Source organism: Lactuca saligna, chromosome 1 (assembly GCF_052625555.1).
Source record: "Lactuca saligna cultivar CGN05327 chromosome 1, ASM5262555v1, whole genome shotgun sequence".
Lineage (NCBI taxonomy): Eukaryota > Viridiplantae > Streptophyta > Magnoliopsida > Asterales > Asteraceae > Lactuca > Lactuca saligna.
The window spans coordinates 150670936-150692401 of NC_136417.1; the positions used below are offsets into that span (position 1 = coordinate 150670936).

The 21466-nt window shown below is 34.4% G+C and overlaps 1 protein-coding gene across 1 annotated transcript; it reads left to right on the top strand.

Moving 5' to 3' along the window:
* The first annotated feature begins 14242 nt into the window (after positions 1–14242).
* On the top strand, positions 14243–21009 carry LOC145045421 (SNF2 domain-containing protein / helicase domain-containing protein / F-box family protein). The gene is made up of 9 exons (XM_078993752.1): positions 14243–15024; positions 15557–18016; positions 18101–18314; positions 19456–19704; positions 19778–19837; positions 19926–20056; positions 20158–20272; positions 20344–20486; positions 20772–21009. The coding sequence occupies exons 1-8, from the start codon at positions 14471–14473 to the stop codon at positions 20479–20481; spliced, it is 3921 nt and encodes a 1306-aa protein (XP_078849878.1). The 5' UTR covers positions 14243–14470; the 3' UTR covers positions 20482–20486; positions 20772–21009.
* The last annotated feature ends 457 nt before the right edge of the window (positions 21010–21466 follow it).

Consider the following 21466-nt stretch of genomic DNA (forward strand, 5'->3'; position numbering starts at 1 on the left):
CCATCAAAACCATGAACTAAAGGGTTGCTGTCCCTTTTTGTGTTTCAGCCACCCTATCACCCATCTACACCTTCCTTTTGCTTGATATTTTTACCACCAAATACCCCTGGAAGTTAGTTGTTCTGCTACTCAAATTTATAGATTCAAAATAGTGAGTAAACTTCTCTTTTCCTTACTCTTTTGCTGTGAAGTTTTCGTGACAGCAACATAGCCAAAAGAGTGGCTGTTTTGGAGCATCAAACCAACACCCAAAAGTTCTTCGTCTTCAACCTTACATTCTTCAAGCATTCACATAAGGTGAGTTTATACCCCTACATTTTCATGTTTTCTTCAAGTTTTTATGGGGGGGGGGGGGGGGAATACAAGTTAGAACATTAAACATAACTTAAATTTAAATGACAGCTTTCTACAGAAAAGTTGAGTCCTGTTCACAGACAGTTTTGACCATCTTAAACTTAATATCTTTCAAAACTGTACAATATGCAAATATTTCAAGTTTATAACTTTCTAAGGACCACTCGCACGCGTTCATACGACTTTTCTACAATTTATGGCGATTTTTATAAAACTGTCTGTCATTTCAGAAGTGATTTCGGACCAGTCTGTGAATATGTTCATTTTCACACTAGTTTGAGACCACTAAAAATCATAATAAAAATTTGGAACAAAGTAGACTCATTTTATAAACTCTCAGAGGTGACGGATTCAGTTTTTGACTTACGATGATTTTTCTATGAGTTTTCTAAAAACATGGACAGTAAAGGGTAAAACTGTCAAAAGTGGTTTATAGATTTGTTAACACCTTCTAACATTTTTGAGCAATGTTTATACATTAAGGAAGTTAAAACACAATCATTTAAATATGTCTAATTACACTTTTTACAAAAGTGATAAGTTCAAAAAGGTCTTTACTATCAAACTTAAGGATTATTTCATGCAAAGTTTCTAATAAAAACGTAAGAATACGAACAACAATTACGAAACATACCAAATCATCTTCTAGAATTTATACATATATATAACCATTTGCATATATATGTTTTTTTTACAAACATGTCTTCTACATCAAATATATACAAATATAGTTTACGAAACTCTACTCCATTTGTATCCTATTGAGCAAAGGGTAAAATATTGTCAAATGCATATCTAAAGATTTCACGTCGTTTTCATAGCTATCCCAGTCTTAGGGGATGATCATTTATACAAACATTTTCAACACAAAAACACGTAAACTCGTTGAACAAATTTAGTAAGTTTTGTCTTCACGGTACCTTATAAAGTACACACGAAAGTCCTATTAAATATAACCATAGTCTCTTGTAGGGAGAGCGTGATAGTTGTGTATAGATCTATACTGGGACTGACAATCCCGCACCTTAGTTGCTTGCAACAGCTGGACCGGCAGGTCTTGGGGTGACAAATGTCATAATGAAATCGACACCTGAAGAACGTCGTGAACAAGGCAGTCTGGGTCAATCAAGCATGGTTATAAGATAAAAATGAAAACTCACATAAAACAACGATACTTTTAGTTTATGCAAAGACACTCTTCAAGCAGTTTTATATACAAACAAAACTGCATAACATCATTTTAAGTAGGAAAATTACTTATACGCTTCGGTCTTGGTTCATTTAAGGCCACATCTCATTTTAGGGAAAATATAGGATTTTTCCAGAAAACAAACATTACTACATTTCATAGAAAAGGTTTACAAATATACATACAAATGCTTATGAACTCACCAACTTAAATGTTGATACTCTCTTTTCAAATAACTTGTATTCTCAGGAAATCAGTAAATCAGGTAACAACTAACTTTGAGGATGGGACGCTTAGGCGTCTAAGCAAATCATTTGACAACATATTGTAATTGATATTTTGAAACATGTAATATGTACAAATGATGTAATTTTTTCAATTATATATATGTTGGTTGTGTTTGCTTTGAACATTTATACTCAACTGTTATGATACACTACATGATAGTCACCCGCCCCTGGACGTTTCCGCCATCCTGGTTTGGGGGTGTTATAGTTTAGAATAACATGGATTATGAAAACCTCCAGGCTAATCTACATAGATATCTTCCAGTAGATGTCTATTAGAAAAAGCGGTCTTTCTTGAAATTTATTTACTATATCTCATATCAAGAATATGAATTTATAGAAAATAATATCCTTGTTGGTCTAATCATAGCTACTTGTGAAAAAAAAGGTTTGATCACAGTCAATGTCATGAGTATGATGAGGACCATAGTCAATGACATGAGTATGAGAAAATCCTTTTACTACAAGTCTTGCGTTAATTGTGTATGGTTATCCATGTAATTTATTCTTTCTAGAATAATTATTTACTCCTTCTAGCCTTGCTATAGGGATAAATTTTTAATCAAGCCCATACTTGATTCTCATACGTAGATTACATCTCATGTTCATGACTCTAAGTCATTTATCAGATTCGAGATCTGACATAACATCTTGGTACTTGATGGATTTTCCAGAAACCATTAATAAAATCTCATCAATGAGAGATCCCACATTTCTCAAGTCATAGGTGATTTTTACGACTAATGCGAACAATTTGTGTTTTTGAATTACTATTATTCAAGTTTAACAATCCTTGTTAAAACTAGCGCCAACTATTACTACATAAGGTTATGGTTCTTGAGTTGCTTCAAGATCCATGCATGTCCCACTCGCTTTGTCGTTAGAAGCTTGATTTCTACTAACTTAGCTTTGACAAGAATACGAGAACTTATTCTTGGTGGGGTTGCATATAATAATCTAGGCCACATTTTGAGTATTATACAAATATGTATTTAGTAGATTATAGGTTTAGAAGCTTTAGTCCAATATCGGCTTCACATACACAAAACAAAATTAAGATGAGGATGGAGCCCTTCCATACTAAATCTTATAAAGTGCTTAATCTAATTATTAGTTGGAAATTATATTCAAGATACATATAATAGTGATTGAAGTATTATCCCAATAAGATTAAAAGAGGATATTTCTACCGATTAGAAAGTAAATCATACCAAGTAAGATTTAATTCATAATTTATTATCATTAAGGCATCAGATGGTTCTTATTAGTTTGTATCTCAACTTTTGAAATGTTCACCAACGATTTCATAATAATGCCTTATCAAGTAAAATATAATTAAAACTACTATAGTTGTTAATAAAGTTGATTTGGTATCTTCTGCTTAATCTCAGACATTCATTAGAAAGGAAGTCATACACCAAAGTGTATAGTTCCTTAATTATTTTCTCTACACTTTAGTGAAAATATCATTAGGAATCCTTTACATATAAATAAGGTTCACATATGTAAAATAAACTACATTATTTGCCTTCAAAGATCCATTTCTTGAAGTTGGAATATGTGAATGTAATTTATATAATAAAGATAACAATTTCAAAGATGAGTTTGATTTCAAACAAGTTTAAGTCAAAAAGTTATTGCATATAGAACTTAATTTTATTTATAAAAAATATTGATATTTACTTTACAATTCTATTAAGAGATCTAGTCTCATAAATAGAAGTTAATAATTTTAGAATATGAATATTATTGTTATGAAAAATGATTAAGTAAATGATCAAACATTTGAATAAAATAACTGAGACATAAATTTAGACATGCTAAATTAAAACATACATTGTTCCAAAACAAATATTGTTTTACATTACAAGTAATTTATGTTCTAAGCATAAATAATAAACTAAACTCCTAGAGTGTAGTTCCAACTTGGTTGTGCTCTCCTTGGTTGCTCTTCAATAAATATCTGCAAGCCATTTATAAATATTAGATAAACATTAAGTACCAAGTACTTAAGTGTTATATGAAAAGTATGAGTTCTACATAGTAGATACCTAAAGTATTAGTCTCTTCCAGACTTTCTTTTCATATAAGAGGAACAGCTCCTCTTCCAGTGTCCAGTATCTTTGCAGAAGAAACAAGATCCATCTATGTGTTCTTTTTTGCTTCTCTTGGGCTTAGAGGAGCCCTCTCCATGAACTGATGGCCTTTTAAAGCACACTGGGTGACTCATTTAAACCTTGCATTCTTCCTTTGTATGAGATGGTTCATACCAAAAATCAATATATCTTTGGAATATTTGCTCAGCATGACGAAACATATAATATGCTTCTAAGCCTTCCAGTTCCTCCTAGAGTTCTGGAATAACTGAATACAATATCTCTTTAGAAACATCATCAGAATCATTGCAATGCTTCCACCAAACATTATGATTTAGTATGTCGTTGATATCAGGTTTTTCATAAATGGGTCCTTTAAGAATATCAACTTATTATCCTTTTGGAGATTTTCTTTCAAAACACGCGTCCATTGGATAATATTGTACCCGTCGAATATTAAATGTTCATGTTGATTTATAAGATCATATTGATGAATGGTTGTGAGATTGGATATGGTTCTCATATACAAAATTTTAACAAAATTCATTTAGTATTTTTCAATATTTAATCTTCAATAATTAATACCATTTTAGTTTCCAAAAAACATTAATTATCAAAGTCTAGGATCCAAGTTGCAAAACAAATAAATGGTTAGGTATCCTTTATCCTATCCATTTGAATTCAACCCGGTAGATATCGCTTATCAATTATATCTTGCTATATAATTCCTAGATTTACGGGATCTTTAATAACTAATTTAATTAGACATGTTTGATCTCATCTATGCCTCAAAACTCTCTTGCTTAGGTATCCTTTATCGCAAAAGATTTCCGATCAAATCATCCAATTTGAAAAACTTGTGTAATCGGCCTGTAACTCGGCTATAGAAATCACGAAGACACCTCGGTCATCAAAAGATAACACTAAGCGGTTAGGTATCCTTTTATCTCACTAGTGCATACAAGAGATGTGCGAGTGTTCTTTAAAATGATTACATAGATTCGAGCTTTGTAAAAAATAGTATTTATATGTTTTATAATTTTAGTTTAAAAACATATGATATCTTGTTTATTACATGCATATAATAAACCATGGTATCAATTTTCAAAAGAAAATCACTTTTAAAGGTTCTATATAAAATGCTAGTTTTTATATAATTTGACGCAATTCAATTTTAATAATCGGTATTAAGTTTGGGTGCATTTGAACCTTTTATATCTTTAATAAAACTTTATTTTAATACTTATATATTTGGAGTTTGTATAAGTTACGAAATCACCATTTTAAAACTTATAATGGAGGATTTCAAAATTTGCCGTTATTAACGATTTTATAAAACCGGGTTTTATTTTTTAAAATAATAACTTGTTACATCTTATGTCCAATTTTGAAAATCAATCTCCATGTGATATTTATTTTATCCAAAATTATTTTAGCATGTTAAAAACTAATTTATCAACCACACATAATAATTGCATAAAATAAACAACACAAACATGCATAAAAAGATATGTGCATAAACATAACCAAATAATGACATTGTTTGTGAGCCAACACAAAAAATGTCAAGTCCATTCCTAAAGGGACATTTAAGGGGACCAAAAATATTCTTCTAATGTTGTTGTAGAAGCTCCCACTTGAGTAAGCACCCATTGCTTGTAAAAGATTTGAAATGTTTCTTTAAAGGAAAAACTGCAGCATTCATGACACTTTTCAAAAAGTGTCATCTTTCTGTTCAGCACATGTTCAGCGTATGTGTAGCATTCATGACACTTTTCAGAAAGTGTCATATTTCTGCCCAGCACATCTTGAAGTCGAAATTTTCCGTTTTGTCTTCAAAAAATGGCTCCAACTTCATTTCTTACATCTTTGTACAAATAAATTATTTGTAAAAACTAATCTATTACTTTACAAAAATAACCAAAAAATCTAATATATTTAATTATTACATACCATATGAATAAATTTATTATTACAACCATTTTTATAACAACAACACAATAATCATTATGGTCATTGGCTAGTTTATGCACATAATATAGATCAACATACACATAAAACAACCTTTTTTTTTCAAGACAACTTTAAATAACAAAAGATGCATGAAACTTTTATCACATAAAATAACAAATATAAAGTTGTCATATAAAATATGTATGAACTTATTTTTATACAAAAACAAGTTATCCATATTTTCAAAAAACTAAGATTTCCAAAATTAAAAAAAAAAAAAATAAAAAAAAAAAAAAAAATAAAATCTAACCAAACTTGCAAGGTGGCCCTTGATACCAATTGTTGGGTTTTAGTTCAAAATTAGCTTCAAAAACTACGAAGATTGGCAAACGGAAGACTTTATTTTAGAACATAACATAAACATTTTATACCCACCAAGGATCTACTTGCAAGTTATAGAAATATTAAAACACCAACCATAGAAAGGATGAAGAAATAACAACCTTTGTTGTTCTTTGGATCCTCTTGGGAGGCTTGGAAGTTTATGAAGAAGATGGAACCTTTGAGACACCAACAATGACTCAACTTGATGTTGATGCTAGTCCATAAACTCTTAAACCCTTAAGCTTTAAGTTCATAGCCAATATGAACTTAAATAGGGCATGTAAAAGCAAGTAATCTTTAAGTCTTCAAAGCAAAACTAGAGAGAGTAAGAGAGGAGGTCATGGTTTCGGCAATTGCAAGAAAAACTAACTAGCCAAAATGCAAGCCTCATCTTATATGCATAAAGTGAAAGTATTAACCATTAGGTCTTAACACTTTAAGCATATATGTCCCCATGTCATAAACATGTCCAAGCATGCCTTCTCTCATGCTTATACTTTTTAATAAACTAATGGAAAGCCCATAACTCCTTTTCTTTATCTAATTTTCAGAATTTATAAATAAAAGAGAAGTATTTGTTAAAATTTTATAAACTCAAGTTTTATAAAATATAAACTTTGTATTTTGAGTAAAAGACAAAAGGGTTTCAACTAATCCAAAAAGTTTTGAATGACTTATTAATTCATACCATACGAATTATGTAATGTTTCGTGCTAATGAAAATCATTATTTCCATGAAATAAATAATTTCCAATTCTAATTATAAGAGTTTTATTGAATATTTATTAAAATCAATTTATAATAAATAATCAATTATATCAAGTTGTTAGTGTGACCCATTAGTATCATATGTTAAGCAGCAATATCACTTTAATATGACTCTTGAGCATACTAGACCTTTCACCCGGGTGGGCAGGGTTGCGTATCGTCTAGATCTAGCCGAGGAAATCAGTCAGATTCACAGCACATTTCATGTTTCCCAGTTGCAGAAATGCTTGGTTGACGATTCCACAATGGTCCCATTAGAGGACATTGTCACAACTAGAAATTTTGGTGTCTTGTAATCACAACACTTATAACAACTATGAATCAATAACATGAAAGCATGCATGATGCTTATTCTATAACAAAAAAACTTCATCAAATACTTCATTCTAGCCCTACAAATGGTCAACAAAGAATTGGAAACCTTTGAAATTCCAATTTGAGTTCACTATGGACTAGGATTTCCTTATTGGGCCTAATGGACTAATAAACTTCCAAATTATCTATCCTGAACGTAGAACTCTCAAATGGGCCCTAATTAGACCCATATACATGAAACTTAACATGTTTGGGCCTTATGAACCCAAAATAAATTAGATTAACTTTAATGGGCCTTATTGGATCAAAACAAATTTATATTAGCCCTAATAGGTCATAAAAATCATTCTTTGATTTTTATTGGACAAAAAATCATCTAACATAACCATATAATGAGCTTAAACATACAAGGCCCAATTCTTTCCTTTTCCCCTCTCCATTCTCGGCCTAAGCTCACCAAGAGGAAGAGTTGACTTTGTGTGGGTGCCACCTCATTTTTACATAGAGGTTTTCCATGCAAAATGTCATGCTTCTATACAACCATCACCTCACTCACTCTCTCTTCTCTCCTCTCTTTCTTCCTCTCGGCCGAACCCAAACACACACACACACACACACTTCACTCAAACTCTCTCAAAAGAAACTCTCTCCACTCCTCTCCAAAATTTCGAGATCTAGGAAGCTTTCAAGGAGATTTTCCCATAAACACATCATCTAAGGTAAGTTGATGTTAAATCCATGATCTAGCTACTTCATTTCATCCAAAAATCTCTTCTAAATCCATTTAATCTTGTGATCTTGCACCTTAGAAGTCACTAAACTTGAGATCTACCAAGAAGATTTGCTAGGATCGAAATCTTCTTCTTCTAGTCTTCTTCAAAACCGAAACTACAACTCAAGGTGAGCTTCATACCCCTCTTTTTCGGTTTTTCATATGTTTTATGGGGGAGAATACAAGAAAATGTGTAGATCTATGTGTATGTGTATGCTATGTGTGATTTTATGCATGTATGTGTGTGATGTTATGTGTTTTGTGATAAATATGTAACAAAAAGGGGTGATAATTCGAGATCTAGGACATGAGAAAGGAAACAAACATAATCTAAGTTATTTTACACTAATCTACTCAAGAAAAATAGCTTATAAGGTTATGAGGAACATATTCTAACATGAAACCCATTTTAGGACTTAAATTGTCAAAAATATAAAACTTGGGGTAAAAACTATCAAGTCACGGTTTCTTGAGGGTCAAAAGAGTCAAAACAGTTTCTATAATCAACTTCCTGAATATTATAATTTTCAAAGGACTTAAAATGCAAAAATTTAGATTAATGGGCTAAGTTTGGGCTTTTCGGCCCAATAAGCCCAAAATTGCGAAAATTGAAGTTTTAAGGGGCTAAATTGTAACATTTTGTAAAATAGGGGACATGAAGTGAAATCAAACTATTTCAAAGGTCAAAAATGCTTTTAAATTCCAAAAAGGATAAAAAAATGTAAACTTTTTATATTTTGGGCCAAAACTGTAAAAATTGCGAAATTTGGGGTTCTAACCAAGAAACACCATTCTGGAAGGGCTAAAACTGTTTACTAATTATACTTTGGGTTAAAAATGTCTTTTCAACAAGTTTATGATACAAAAGTGTCAAGAAAATGTTTTTAAGGACTAAAAATGAAATTCTTCTATATAAAGGACTAAAAGTGTTATTTTTATAAAGGAAAAGTAGTGAAAAGGTAAAAGTCATACTTCAAAACAAATTAATTCATTATGAAAAATTACAAGATATCCGACGAAACAAAAAACAAATACACCTTCAATACCAGATATCGTTATAAACAAGTTGATTCGGTCTCGAATCAATACAAAACAACAATCGCTAAAACAAAACTCTCAAATAGATATGTGATGACTAAAAGGAATAAATATACAAACTTTGGGCTTATGAGTTTCAAATCATGCTTGTTGGGCCTTGCAAGCCCACCAACATGATCTTTGGGCCCAAAGAGATAACGCTTATATGTTATTGGGCCTTCAATGACCCAATATTTTATAAAAGGACATTCAATAGTTTTATGTGCTAGTGGGCCAAAGTGTCCTGTTATAAAAGCTAGTAAGGTCACAGTAATCAAGTGCGAGTTGGACCATTGTGTTTTCGCATCCACGACAGCCTAAGGTTCTTACGATAGTAGTGGGACATAATACTCCCCTTCTCTTCATTTGTTAAGGCTTAAGAGAAATCAAAGTAGACAAAAATTAGGACAGTACATAATATGGATTAATCAATACTCATTCGTTAAGGCAATACAAAAATCAATAATTACGAATACATGTCAACATCGGAAAACATCGGGTTTTCCGAGGAATTTAATACTACTCGTTCGAAACTTTATAACAATATTACAAAATACCCTTCGTGTGTATATATATATATATATATATATATATATATGTTTTTAAAATCATTCATGCATCAACTTATGGATCTTCACACTTTAATAAACAAAAGTCTCTTTAGAAAATATCGGACTTTCTGGGTTTTACAAAATACACAAATCATTTTACCACAACAATGCTTATGAACTCACCAACATTTCATATGTTGATGTTTTTCCAAAATAACTTGTATTCTCAGGTAACAGGTAAGCGGAAGAATTATAAGAAGTAATGTTAGATGTTATGTTGTCAAATGTACTCAAACTATTTAGGTTATGAATGTGTAGTGTTAAAACAATGTACTTGATGTGAACAATTCTAGTTGTAATATATTGATGCATGGTGACGCTTATGTTATGTTCATGTATAATCATTGTGATGATATTCAATTAAAGTCACACAAGCCCTCGGACGTTTCCGCCGTCTGGTTCGGGGGTGTGACAGACATTCAGGTGGATGGTTGCCGAAATTATATCGAGAAACCAGTGGTGATCCTTAACAGGAGGACAAAGACTATGTGAAGCAAGGTTGTGGATCTCGTGAAGGTGCAGTGACAGCACCGAAAGGGTTCAGAGTTGACGTAGGAGCCTGAGGACGAGATGATGGAGCATTATCCTGAGTTATTTGCGGCAGCAGACTTCGAGGACGAAGTCCAATTCAAGTGGGGGAGATTTGTAACACTCGATTCAAAGTATTTTACATTTTGACCCTTGGTATAAAAACTGTTTGCAAAATTGGTCCCAAATGACATTAAATGAAAAATAGAGATTGTGTGTGTACACTAGGCGTACGTGGTCAGGGGACAACCCTAGTTTTTAGGGTTTGGACCCTATTTAAACAACCTTATGCCCCAAGATTCTCTCATTACCAGCCTCCATTGCCCCTTTGAGCCTCATTTAGAAAACGTAACTCATTCAGAGAGATTTGATCCTTGTGTGTATGTTTTGTTGGGTGTTTGGTGAACCTTGAAGAAGAAGAAGTTTGGTGAAGGAGTCTTGATCAAGTTGGAGCTTGTAGATCCAGAGTTTACTCACATTTCTCAGCTTCATAGAGGTATAAAGTCTTGACCTTGGTTATTCAATGCTTAGATCTAGATGTAGTGAAGTTTTGGGTATATTTTGGTTCCATGAATGAGTTCTGGTGAGTAAATATCACTCCAGACATTTTGGGTTGCTCCTCTTGATGTTTATAAGGTCCCCAGTCAATCAAGTTTGCATCTTGATGGTTGTAGATCAACCAGGCATGGGTTAATGCTCATTTGGTGAAAGTAGAATGTTAAATCTAGGGTTTGAGTCTCATTGAGCCATGCAAAGGCATCAAGTTAGTAACTTTATCGTTTAATACATTCCCCAAGACTTGGATCTGCAATTTGGACATTTGGACTTAAAGCATTAAGTGCTTAATAACATTTTGGAAAGCATATGTTGAGCATACGTGTTTGGGTTCCCGACTCTTTTGACATAAACTAGTATGTGGTGCATAACTAGTGGTACGTGGGGCGTGCTCGCTAAAAAGCCTTTTGGGCTACTTCTTGGGTCTGAGGTTGATTGGGCTTGGGCCATGGATTTTTGGGCCTAGGATAAGAAGGTTAAAAGGGTCTTTTACCCTTTATAATAAAGATTATGATTCGGGCTTTTAGTGGTAGTTATTACCCTGATTATTTATTAGAGCTAGTTTCTATGTGTTTAGTTGAGGAGCCACCGTAGAATCCGCATGCGAGTGTGTGTTGGTTCATCATTTGATTGAGGTGAGTCTCCTCACAGTGTTTCGTGGGTCGATGGTACCAATGTCGGCCCATAGATTATTGTTACTAGTATGCTAGTTGTCTATGTGACTCTTGCATGTGTTGTATATGTTTGTATGTATGTCGGGGTGGGGATTGATGCCAAGCAGGGCATGATGAGTGTCTTGGGCGGGGCCCATTGCATGATACAATTAGATCTGTACCGGTCGGGGCTCGATGTCGGGCGGGGCCCGATGGATGTTGGGTAAGGCCATTATATGTATGGAATGGGGTATGTTGGGGAAACTCACTACGTTTTGTACTTACGTTTTTTAGTTTATGTTTCAGGTACTTCTGGTGCGAAGAGGAAGAGCTCGAGATGATCGCATTGCACACACCATGATTTTCCACCCTATTGACTCTGATGTATTTTAAATGATTATTGACATACTTTGGCTTTCTTTATGATTCTATAAATATGTTTGGTTGATGGTTTTATTAATACAAAAATCAAAATTTTTGTCTATAAGTTTTGGGACGTTACAAACTCCTTTTTTGTCAACCTATAAATAGGGAGGTTAGTTAGAAGGTAGAGTAAGTCTTTTGAGCGTTCTTACAAAGTGTAATCAAACCTTGTTACTCTAAATCAAAAACATAACATTATTTACCTTCTTATGGAATCATTTCACATATTTGTTCTTGATAATCATGATTTCATTTAAATCAAACTAGTAAATCGATCATATAGTTTCATCAAGTCTCTACGAAGATCATGAGGGATCTCAACATCATGAAGTATTCCCCTTCTTGCCAAGTACTCGTCGCTTCAAACATCAAATGTTTGTATCGGTGGAACGATCTCCTTTTCATTAGACTTACATATTGCATTTCCTTCATCTTCAAGAATCATATTATGCGATATAATATACGTATACATCACCTCACTCATTTTCTTCTTTTCAACAAAAAATGTTGGGAATTCAATATATGCCAACGTTTTTTAAGAGTGTCAAACGCTCGTTTAACATCCTTCCTTTCCTTCTCTTGAGCTCTCTTAAACTTCAACCTTTTTTGATTATTTGGACAAGACAATGACTTCACAAAACAAGAACGCTTTGGATATATATCTCGTCCACAGGATAATGTCTGAATCTATGGCGTTCCATGCACAACAAATGAAGAATCTGTTCTAGTCTCGTTATACATGCCATCGAATAATGAAGACATGTTAAGAACATTTATGTCATTCAGGGAACCAACATAACCAAAGAATGCATGTCATATCCACAAATCATGTGATGTCACCTCTTCAAGTACGATTGTTGGATAACCATGATCACCTCGGGTGTATTGGCCTTGATATGCATTCAGGAAATTGTCCCATTCCCAGTGGAGGCAATGTAGGCTTCATAACATTATAAGGAAGTCGTGCACATTCGAATGACGAGCACATAATTATTGCACGCCACTACAAGTATGTTTACACAAATATCGTGGACCATACAATCTCATGACATACTTATAAAATTTGTGAAGACTTTCGCGTGCAGTACATCCGAACATCCTAAGATTCTCATCTAGTGCATCAGGGGAAGTGACATATGCTAGTTGATGAAGTGTCACAATACATTTTTGTAAGGGAGTAAAACCAATTGTACCTGTAGCATCTACACGTTGTTGGAAATATAGACATGCCTCTGTGACGTCGTTGACGATATGTTGAAACAAATGTTTGTGCGTATGGAAACGACGACAAAAATAATATCATTGACAAGTCGCATGTTCATCAAAATAATCTTGCATGAGGCGTTAGTGACCAATTTCACAATTTCTTTGAAAAACCTTCTTTTTCTTCGACGATCATTTTCAACATTTTGTTGATGTAGTTCTTCTATCTTCTGTTCAGCCTCTTGAATAACCTATATGACCGATTCTAACACCGCATCAAAAAAACTAGACAATGAAGATGATATTTCTAAAGAGATTGAAGAAGAAGGTTTTGATGTGGTATGTAAAGGAAGGTAGGGTTATACTTATTATATATTATAAAAAAAATAGTTTTTAAAAAATTGAGCTACCTCTTTAAAACACAAATAATTAAAGATTCTAAAAGTTCAGGTAGGGATGTCAACGGGGGCAAACGGGGCGGGGAGTGCATCTCCCGCCCCTGCCCCCGAAATTTTCCCATTCCCCCACCCTCGCCCCCGCCCCTGGAATGTTCAACCTTCCTACCCCCGCCCCCGCCCCCGAAATCCCCTTTAATACCCCCACCCCCACCCCTGTTCCCCCACTCCCGATTGATTGTTCCCCCACTCCCGATTGATTTCGGACTACTTTTTTTTTGTGCTAAAAGAAATTGTTATTTATGATAAAGAAAACTATTTTTTAGGTATCAAATAATTACTTATAGCAGAATTTTATATGTTAAAAAAAAAGTTATGGCATTTTAAAATATTATACTAACAACTTAAAAACATGTTTTTTTGATGAATTTTGGAAGCTCAAAATCATGTTATTGTTTCTTATATTTATATAATTAATATATGTAAATATATGTATAATTTATTAACGGGATCCCCTTGGGGATTCGGGACGGAATTGCCTACTCCGTCCCCGAAATTAAAACGGAGATTAATCTTGCCTCCGCCCCTGTCTCCGCCTCCGATTTTCTTTTTAAAAATTCTTCAAACGGGACGGCCCCTACAGGAACAGAGTCCCACGTCCATATTTATACTCTGGGATAAAAAAAAACACCGTGGATGGAATCGTAGTTAGGAATGTGCCTTCCAATGGACGCAGAGACAAGAACTTGAACCACGAAAGACCAAACCAAGATTCACAAACCTCGGTTCATCCAACAACGAATTCTCATGATGCTTTAAGAACGAAATTTTGTTCGACATCAAACATCCAAAACACCGAATTGAATTTGTGTGTTTCCCTGAAATCCCCAATTATTCCCTTCATTAAATGGATGAAAATCAGGACGACTCCATCCGGGATCACAAGCTCTGTGGTTACTTGTGCGTCGTCCTCTCGTTTCCCCAAACCACCACCCAGAATCAGACTATCGACAATGGCATTACCGAAACCCTAATTGTCAACACTTGCTGTAATATTTTTCGAGATGGAACTGATGTGGGTTTTCTGTCGTCAAACGGCATCATACTATCGTTGATCAATTCAAACTCCATCAACTCTATTTCGACCGACGGCGAAGTTACGGAAACACCCCAGAAGTCTAAGAGCGAAAGTGGCGGTGGATCAATGTCGGTATCGAGGAAGAAGTTGAGCAAGATAGGGCTAGTGCATGGTAGCGTAAGTGTGATTCATCAACTTCACGCTTTGGTAAACAACAAGTGCTTGAAGATCACTTCAAGAGTGGTTCGAATTTCTCGGAAATTGGAAGAAGGGGAGGTCAGGGTTGTGGTGCTGGTTGATGTTTATCTGCCAATTGCTTTGTGGTCTGGTTGGCAGTTTCCAAAATCAAGATCCACGGCGGCAGCTCTCTTCCGCCATTTGAGGTTCGGATCTCTTCAGTTAATTGCAATCAAATTACTTGCATATTAGTTTTAATAATCTCATCTCTCATGGTTAATTTACGTCTAGCAACCAGTCTATAAAACTTATATCTCAACTTCATTGAGAGTCTTCAATCACATACAACCCTGAATCTACTTGATTCTCAAATGATGTTTTCCTTCTATTTGGCTTCAACCCATACATTCAAACACATATCTTACATCAAACTATGCTACTCTTATAGCTTTCAAATTTCAATACCATACATTCCTCTACTTTAGGATTTCATCTTGTAAGTTGTAATCTCATATATGCCAAGTTATTCATTTGGGCATCATATATATTCAAATTTCAATGTCACAAATATCTTGTCTTTTCAAAAGACATAAATGCCCTTCTCATCGTCAAAACCAAAACTATCCCTAGAAAGCTTACACCAAGACAGATTTGCATGCACATTTTTGTAATTATCATTTTAAAGTTCCAAACTTTTTCACCATAAAACCTAACTTATTTCAAATAATTTCCTTACAGCTGTGATTGGGAAACAAGGCACACAATACTAGATTACAAAAAACTCGATCCCAACATCGACACCCAAATTTGGAACATTTCAGATTGCCATGTTCTTGGATGCACCCAACACTGCAACTCACCCGATACTTCCCGAAACAAACTATTCGAGCTCCATGAAATCTTCAAAACTCTACCAAGCGTTTCAACGAAGGGCGATTTCGTCAATTCCAAAATAAACCCTTCAGATGATTTCCCCCCATCCGGTTTCCACCTCTTACCCGATGATGTTTTGATCAATATATTAACCTCCCTCAGCCCTCTCGAACTCCTCAAAACCTCCGCCACATGTCGCCACCTAAGACTACTCTCACAAACAATAATGCCATCAATGAAACTCAAACTTTTTCCACATCAGCAGTCAGCAGTTGACTGGATGCTAAAACGGGAACGTGACCCCGAAACATTCCCGAATCCATTGTACATGAAATTGGAAACAGAAGACGGATTTGCTTTTAATGTCAATTTGGTTTCTGGAGAGCTTGTAACGGGGCCCACTCCCATGATTAAAGATTTTCGTGGGGGTATGTTTTGTGATGAACCTGGGTTAGGAAAGACCATAACTGCCCTTTCTTTAATCTTGAAAACCCTAGGCACCCTAGCGGACCCCCCAGATGGGGTGGATGTAATCTGGTGTAAACAAAATGGTGATCAGAAATGTGGGTATTATGAGTTAGGTGGAAAAAAGATTGCTGCCCGGAGCACCCGAAGAGGGCTGACCGGACTGACCGTGTCAGAAACCGTTACCCCTGATCCACCAAAGCTTATAAAATCCAGCACACGAAGCTGGACAAAAGTTAAGAGGAATCTTTTTAACGAATACGAAGGACCATCTTACCCTTCTAGTGAGAGAAAGAGAAAACATGGTGGTGATGATGATGATGATGATGATCCACTGTATGTGATCTCAAGAAACATGAAAAAGAAACTGAAGAAGGAAAAGGAGAAGGAGAAGTGGAGAGGGGGTAGTTTTGAAGTAAATGAAACATGGGTCCAGTGTGATTCATGTAGAAAATGGAGGAAGCTTTTCCAATCAAATATTACGGATTCTGCCACTGCATGGTTTTGTAGTATGAACGAAGACCCGTATCACAGAAGTTGTAATGTCCCAGAACAGTCATGGGACAACGGGCAGTCGGTCACCTACCTGCCCGGATTTTACACAAAAGGAACACCACAAGGAAAAGAAGAAAACGTTTCCTTCTTCACTAGTGTCCTTAAAGAACACTACCACTTAATCAACTTCGAAACCAAAAAAGCATTAATTTGGTTAACAAAACTAACCGAAACCCACCTCACAAAAATGGAAACCACCGGATTAGTCCACCCGCTCACCGGGACCCGCGTGTTAACCACCGGAGAGCCCCGTGGGTTCCACAAAATCTTTCAAGCTTTCGGTTTAGTCAAACGCGTTGACCAAGGCACAATGAGGTGGCACTACCCGAGAAATTTAATCGACTTATCTTTCGATTTATCCGCTTTAAAAGTCGCCCTCAACGAGCCGCTTGACTCGGTCAGATTCTATTTATCCCGGGCAACTCTAATCGTGGTCCCCGCAAACCTAGTCGACCATTGGAGGACACAGATCGAGAAACACGTGAAACCCGGGCAGCTACGCGTTTTCATTTGGGCAGATCATAAAAAACCATCGGTTCACAACGTGGCGTGGGATTACGACATTGTGATTACGACTTTCAGTCGTTTAAGCGCCGAATGGAGCCCTAAAAAAAGAAGCGTGTTGATATCGGTTCATTGGGCTCGAGTCATGTTCGACGAGGGTCACACCCTGGGCTCGAGCCTCAACCTAACGAACAAACTACAGTTATCGATATCATTGACCGCTTCAACTCGGTGGTTGTTGACCGGGACCCCGACTCCCAACACACCGAATAGTCAACTCTCGAGTCTTCAACCGATGTTGAAGTTTCTAAAGGAAGAAGCGTATGGTCAAGATCAAATGTCGTGGGAGTCTGGGATAGTTAGGCCGTTTGAGGCGAAAATGGAGGAGGGGCGAAATCGTCTTTTGGAGGTGCTCGGGAGGTGTATGATTAGTGCAAGGAAGAAGGATTTGAGGATGATTCCTGAGTGTGTTAAGAAGGTGGTGTTTTTGAATTTTAATGAGGAGCATGCGAGGAGTTATAATGAGTTGGTGGTTACGGTTAGGAGGAATATTTTAATGGCGGATTGGAATGATCCGAGTCATGTGGAAAGTTTGTTGAATCCGAAGCAATGGAAGTTTAGGAGTACTTTAATTAAGAATGTGAGATTGTCTTGTTGTGTGGCTGGACATATAAAGGTAACGGATGCGGGTCAAGATATCCAGGAAACCATGGATATTTTGGTGGAAAATGGGCTTGATCCGGTTTCCGAGGAATATGCTTTTATTAGATATAATATTTTATACGGCGGAAGCTGTATGAGGTAATGATAATTTGTATTTTTTTTTTTATGGGGCCCACTTTGATGGAGGTTTTTGAAGGTGATTTTTTTTTTTTTGATTTATAGATGTGAAGAGTGGTGTCGGTTACCTGTGATAACACCATGTAGGCATCTTTTGTGTTTGGATTGTGTGGCTTTAAACAGTGAAAAGTGTACGTTTCCAGGGTGTGACAATTTATATGAGATGCAAAGTCCTGAAACATTAGCGCGTGTAGAAAATCCTAATCCAAAGTGGCCAGTTCCAAAAGATCTCATTGAATTACAACCATCGTATAAACAGGTTTCATTGCGTTATTTGAAAATAGAGTAAATTACTGAAATCGTCCCTATGGTTTGGTTAAAATTGCACGTTTAGTCCCTAACTTTTATTTTGCACTCGGAGCGTCCCTGTGGTTTGATTTTGTTGCATTTTTCGTCCCTGTGGTTTGATTTGTTGCAAAATAAAAGTTAGAGACCAAATATGCAATTTTAACCAAACCACAGGGATGATTTCAGTAATTTACTCTTCAAAATATTATTTTCTGCTTTACAAATTTAAATTCAGGGTTCGATGCAAGAAATAGCACTTTACTTTGATTGATTTATTTATTTATTTTTTTTAAATTTATTATAGCATCCTGCTTCCATTTCGTTTCATTACAAAATTGGATTTTGAAAAATCTAACCTTTTATTGTAATGTCATTCAAGTAGAGAGTATTAGGCGTGTTTGTTAAAGGGTTAGTTTCCTAAAAGAGCTTATATTTTGTGTGTTTTCCGGATTAAACCTCATTTTTATTTTTATTTTCCTGAAAAACACCTTATATTTTTTCTAAAAAAACCCTTAACTTTGTCTTATTTTTCCAAAAAAAACACTCACAACCTTCTAACTGTTTACAAATAAGCCCTCAACTTTTTAGTGTTTCTCGAAAAAAATCCTTACATTTTTACAAGTTTTTCGGGAAAAAAAATGACTAAAAGGGCCAGATTGGAAAAAATGAAACAATGCAAGGTCTTTTTCAGAAAATAAAATAAAATTGAGGTTTAATCTGGAAAAAAACATAAAATATAATGTCTTTTATGAGATTAACCCTTCATATAATTAGGTAGATTTTCAAAGTAAAACGCCTTAATAAGAAAAATGGTATAATAGAAAGAAATGAACGTAAGATATAATAATAAACAAGTGAATGGAAGTCTGTTGCTATTTCTTGCACTTAGTCCAAAGAATAAAATTTAAAATATAATTCTATAATTACGTATATTTTCCTATGTACAATGCTTTAATAAGAAAATATTGGAAGTACTAGGCTGCAATAGAGAGAAATGAAAATTATAACACAATTGAATAGAAGTAGAAATGTGGAATGATATATAATGTAGAAATTAATAAAAAGTATGTTGCTATGTTTTTAATCTTTTGATCTTTTTATTTTGGGTTTAGGATGACTGGAATCCTGATTGGCAATCAACATCCAGCAGTAAAGTTTCATATCTTGTGAAAAGATTAAAAGATTTACAGGAATCTAATAATAAAACAGCAGACAGTTGCATCCACGATGGAAAAGACATTAATGCCCTTCTTTTACCTTTTGGGAAAACCATGACTTGTGCTAGATTTACCAACAGGTCTGTAGAGAAAGTGTTGATATTCTCTCAGTTTCTTGAGCATATACATGTCATCGAACAGCAGGTAATTAATTCTTAATTATTATTATTATTGTTTTGAGTACAAATGATGAGATATTTATCAACTCCTTTTTCAGTTGACAATTGCTGGCATTAAATTTGTGGGCATGTATAGTCCAATGCATTCTGTTAACAAGGTAAGAATTTTGTAGTTTATATAAACTGATGAATGGCAATTTTTTTATTTTTTTTTTATTGAAATTTGTAGTTTATAAAATGATGTAGGTGAAATCACTGGCTACATTCCAGCATGATGAGGAATGTATGGCTCTTTTGATGGATGGAAGTGCAGCACTTGGTCTTGATCTAAGTTTTGTGACACATGTATTTTTAATGGAGCCCATTTGGGATAAAAGGTAAATATCTAAACTCTTAACACTAGATATTATTATTTATGATATATATAAATATAAATTATATAAAAATGACATAATTTCACCCTTTTGGCAATTGACAGCATGGAGGAACAAGTGATTAGTCGTGCTCATAGAATGGGTGCTACACGCCCAATCCATGTAGAAACTTTGGCTATGCATGGCACCATTGAAGAACAGATGTTAAAATTCCTTCAGGTTTACTTTTACTTTTTAAATATAATATATATTATATTTATATAACGATTTTATATTATATTTGGTTGCAGGATACTGATGAGTGTAGAAAGTTGTTGAAGGAAGAGAATGTGCATGAGGGCCCACGAGCTAGACGAACATTGCATGATTTTGCTGAAAGTAATTATTTGGCCCAATTAAGTTTTGTGCGAAAAACCCCCAAAAATTAATTAAGGTATTATGCTTTTATATCTCTAATGTTTCCATTCATAGTAATGTCCAAAATCATTTATTAATGTATAGATTAAAGTTAAAAATATTTATTGTGTTCAAAAGTTTCACATAAAAATTTATTGCATTCCATCAAACGTGAACATACCTTATGTTTTACTTGATATTATTATCTTTCACGTAATATCAAAATGGAAGCGTAACTTCAAGGTGTTATTTCAAAAAATATATTTGAACTTATTTAATAAAGGAAAATTTGAAAGTACAGTTCATACGTACACTTTTGCAGGACAAGATCAGCTGTAGAAGTGTAGATACACCTACTTGTGGGCCCTATTGGCTAACCCTAATTTTTGTGGTGGGTCTAGATTCTAGAAATTATGGTTTTTGTAGTATAGCGAAGGGCATTTTAGATAATACTTAATGGCTTGTAGAAAGAGCATGTGTATGTAGGGTGAGGTGATACAATCTCAACATGTATTGTATTCATAAACAAAAGATTCCAATTTCTGAAAATTCGTTTTTTTTTTTTTTTTTAAGGGAAGTCAAACTTGACTAAAGACTAAAGTTATGGTCTAAGTGTCTCAAATTAAGAGAATCAGAAATTAAAAATTGTTAATTAAATATACTTATCATCAATAGCTAAGCGTATTTTAATTGTACATGATGTACTTGTTTCATTCTTGTTAATTTAATAATACGAAATCGTAGGTACATCTGGGAAATATGTTTACGGTATTTTTAAAAGATAAAAAAAAGTCACATCCCAAAATTTTGATATATAAATTTCTCATAAATTAATCAACTACAATTGATTTACAAAGATAAATACAAAATGGTACAACACCGAATTCCTAAAAAAGTTGTAAAAAAAAACAAATAAATTCTTGGACGCAAAAATGTAAATGGTTAAGGGCAAGTGGAATAAACGTGATTTGGCTTTGCAAATTGCAATACCGGGATCGTAAGAGATCCTTCTAAACA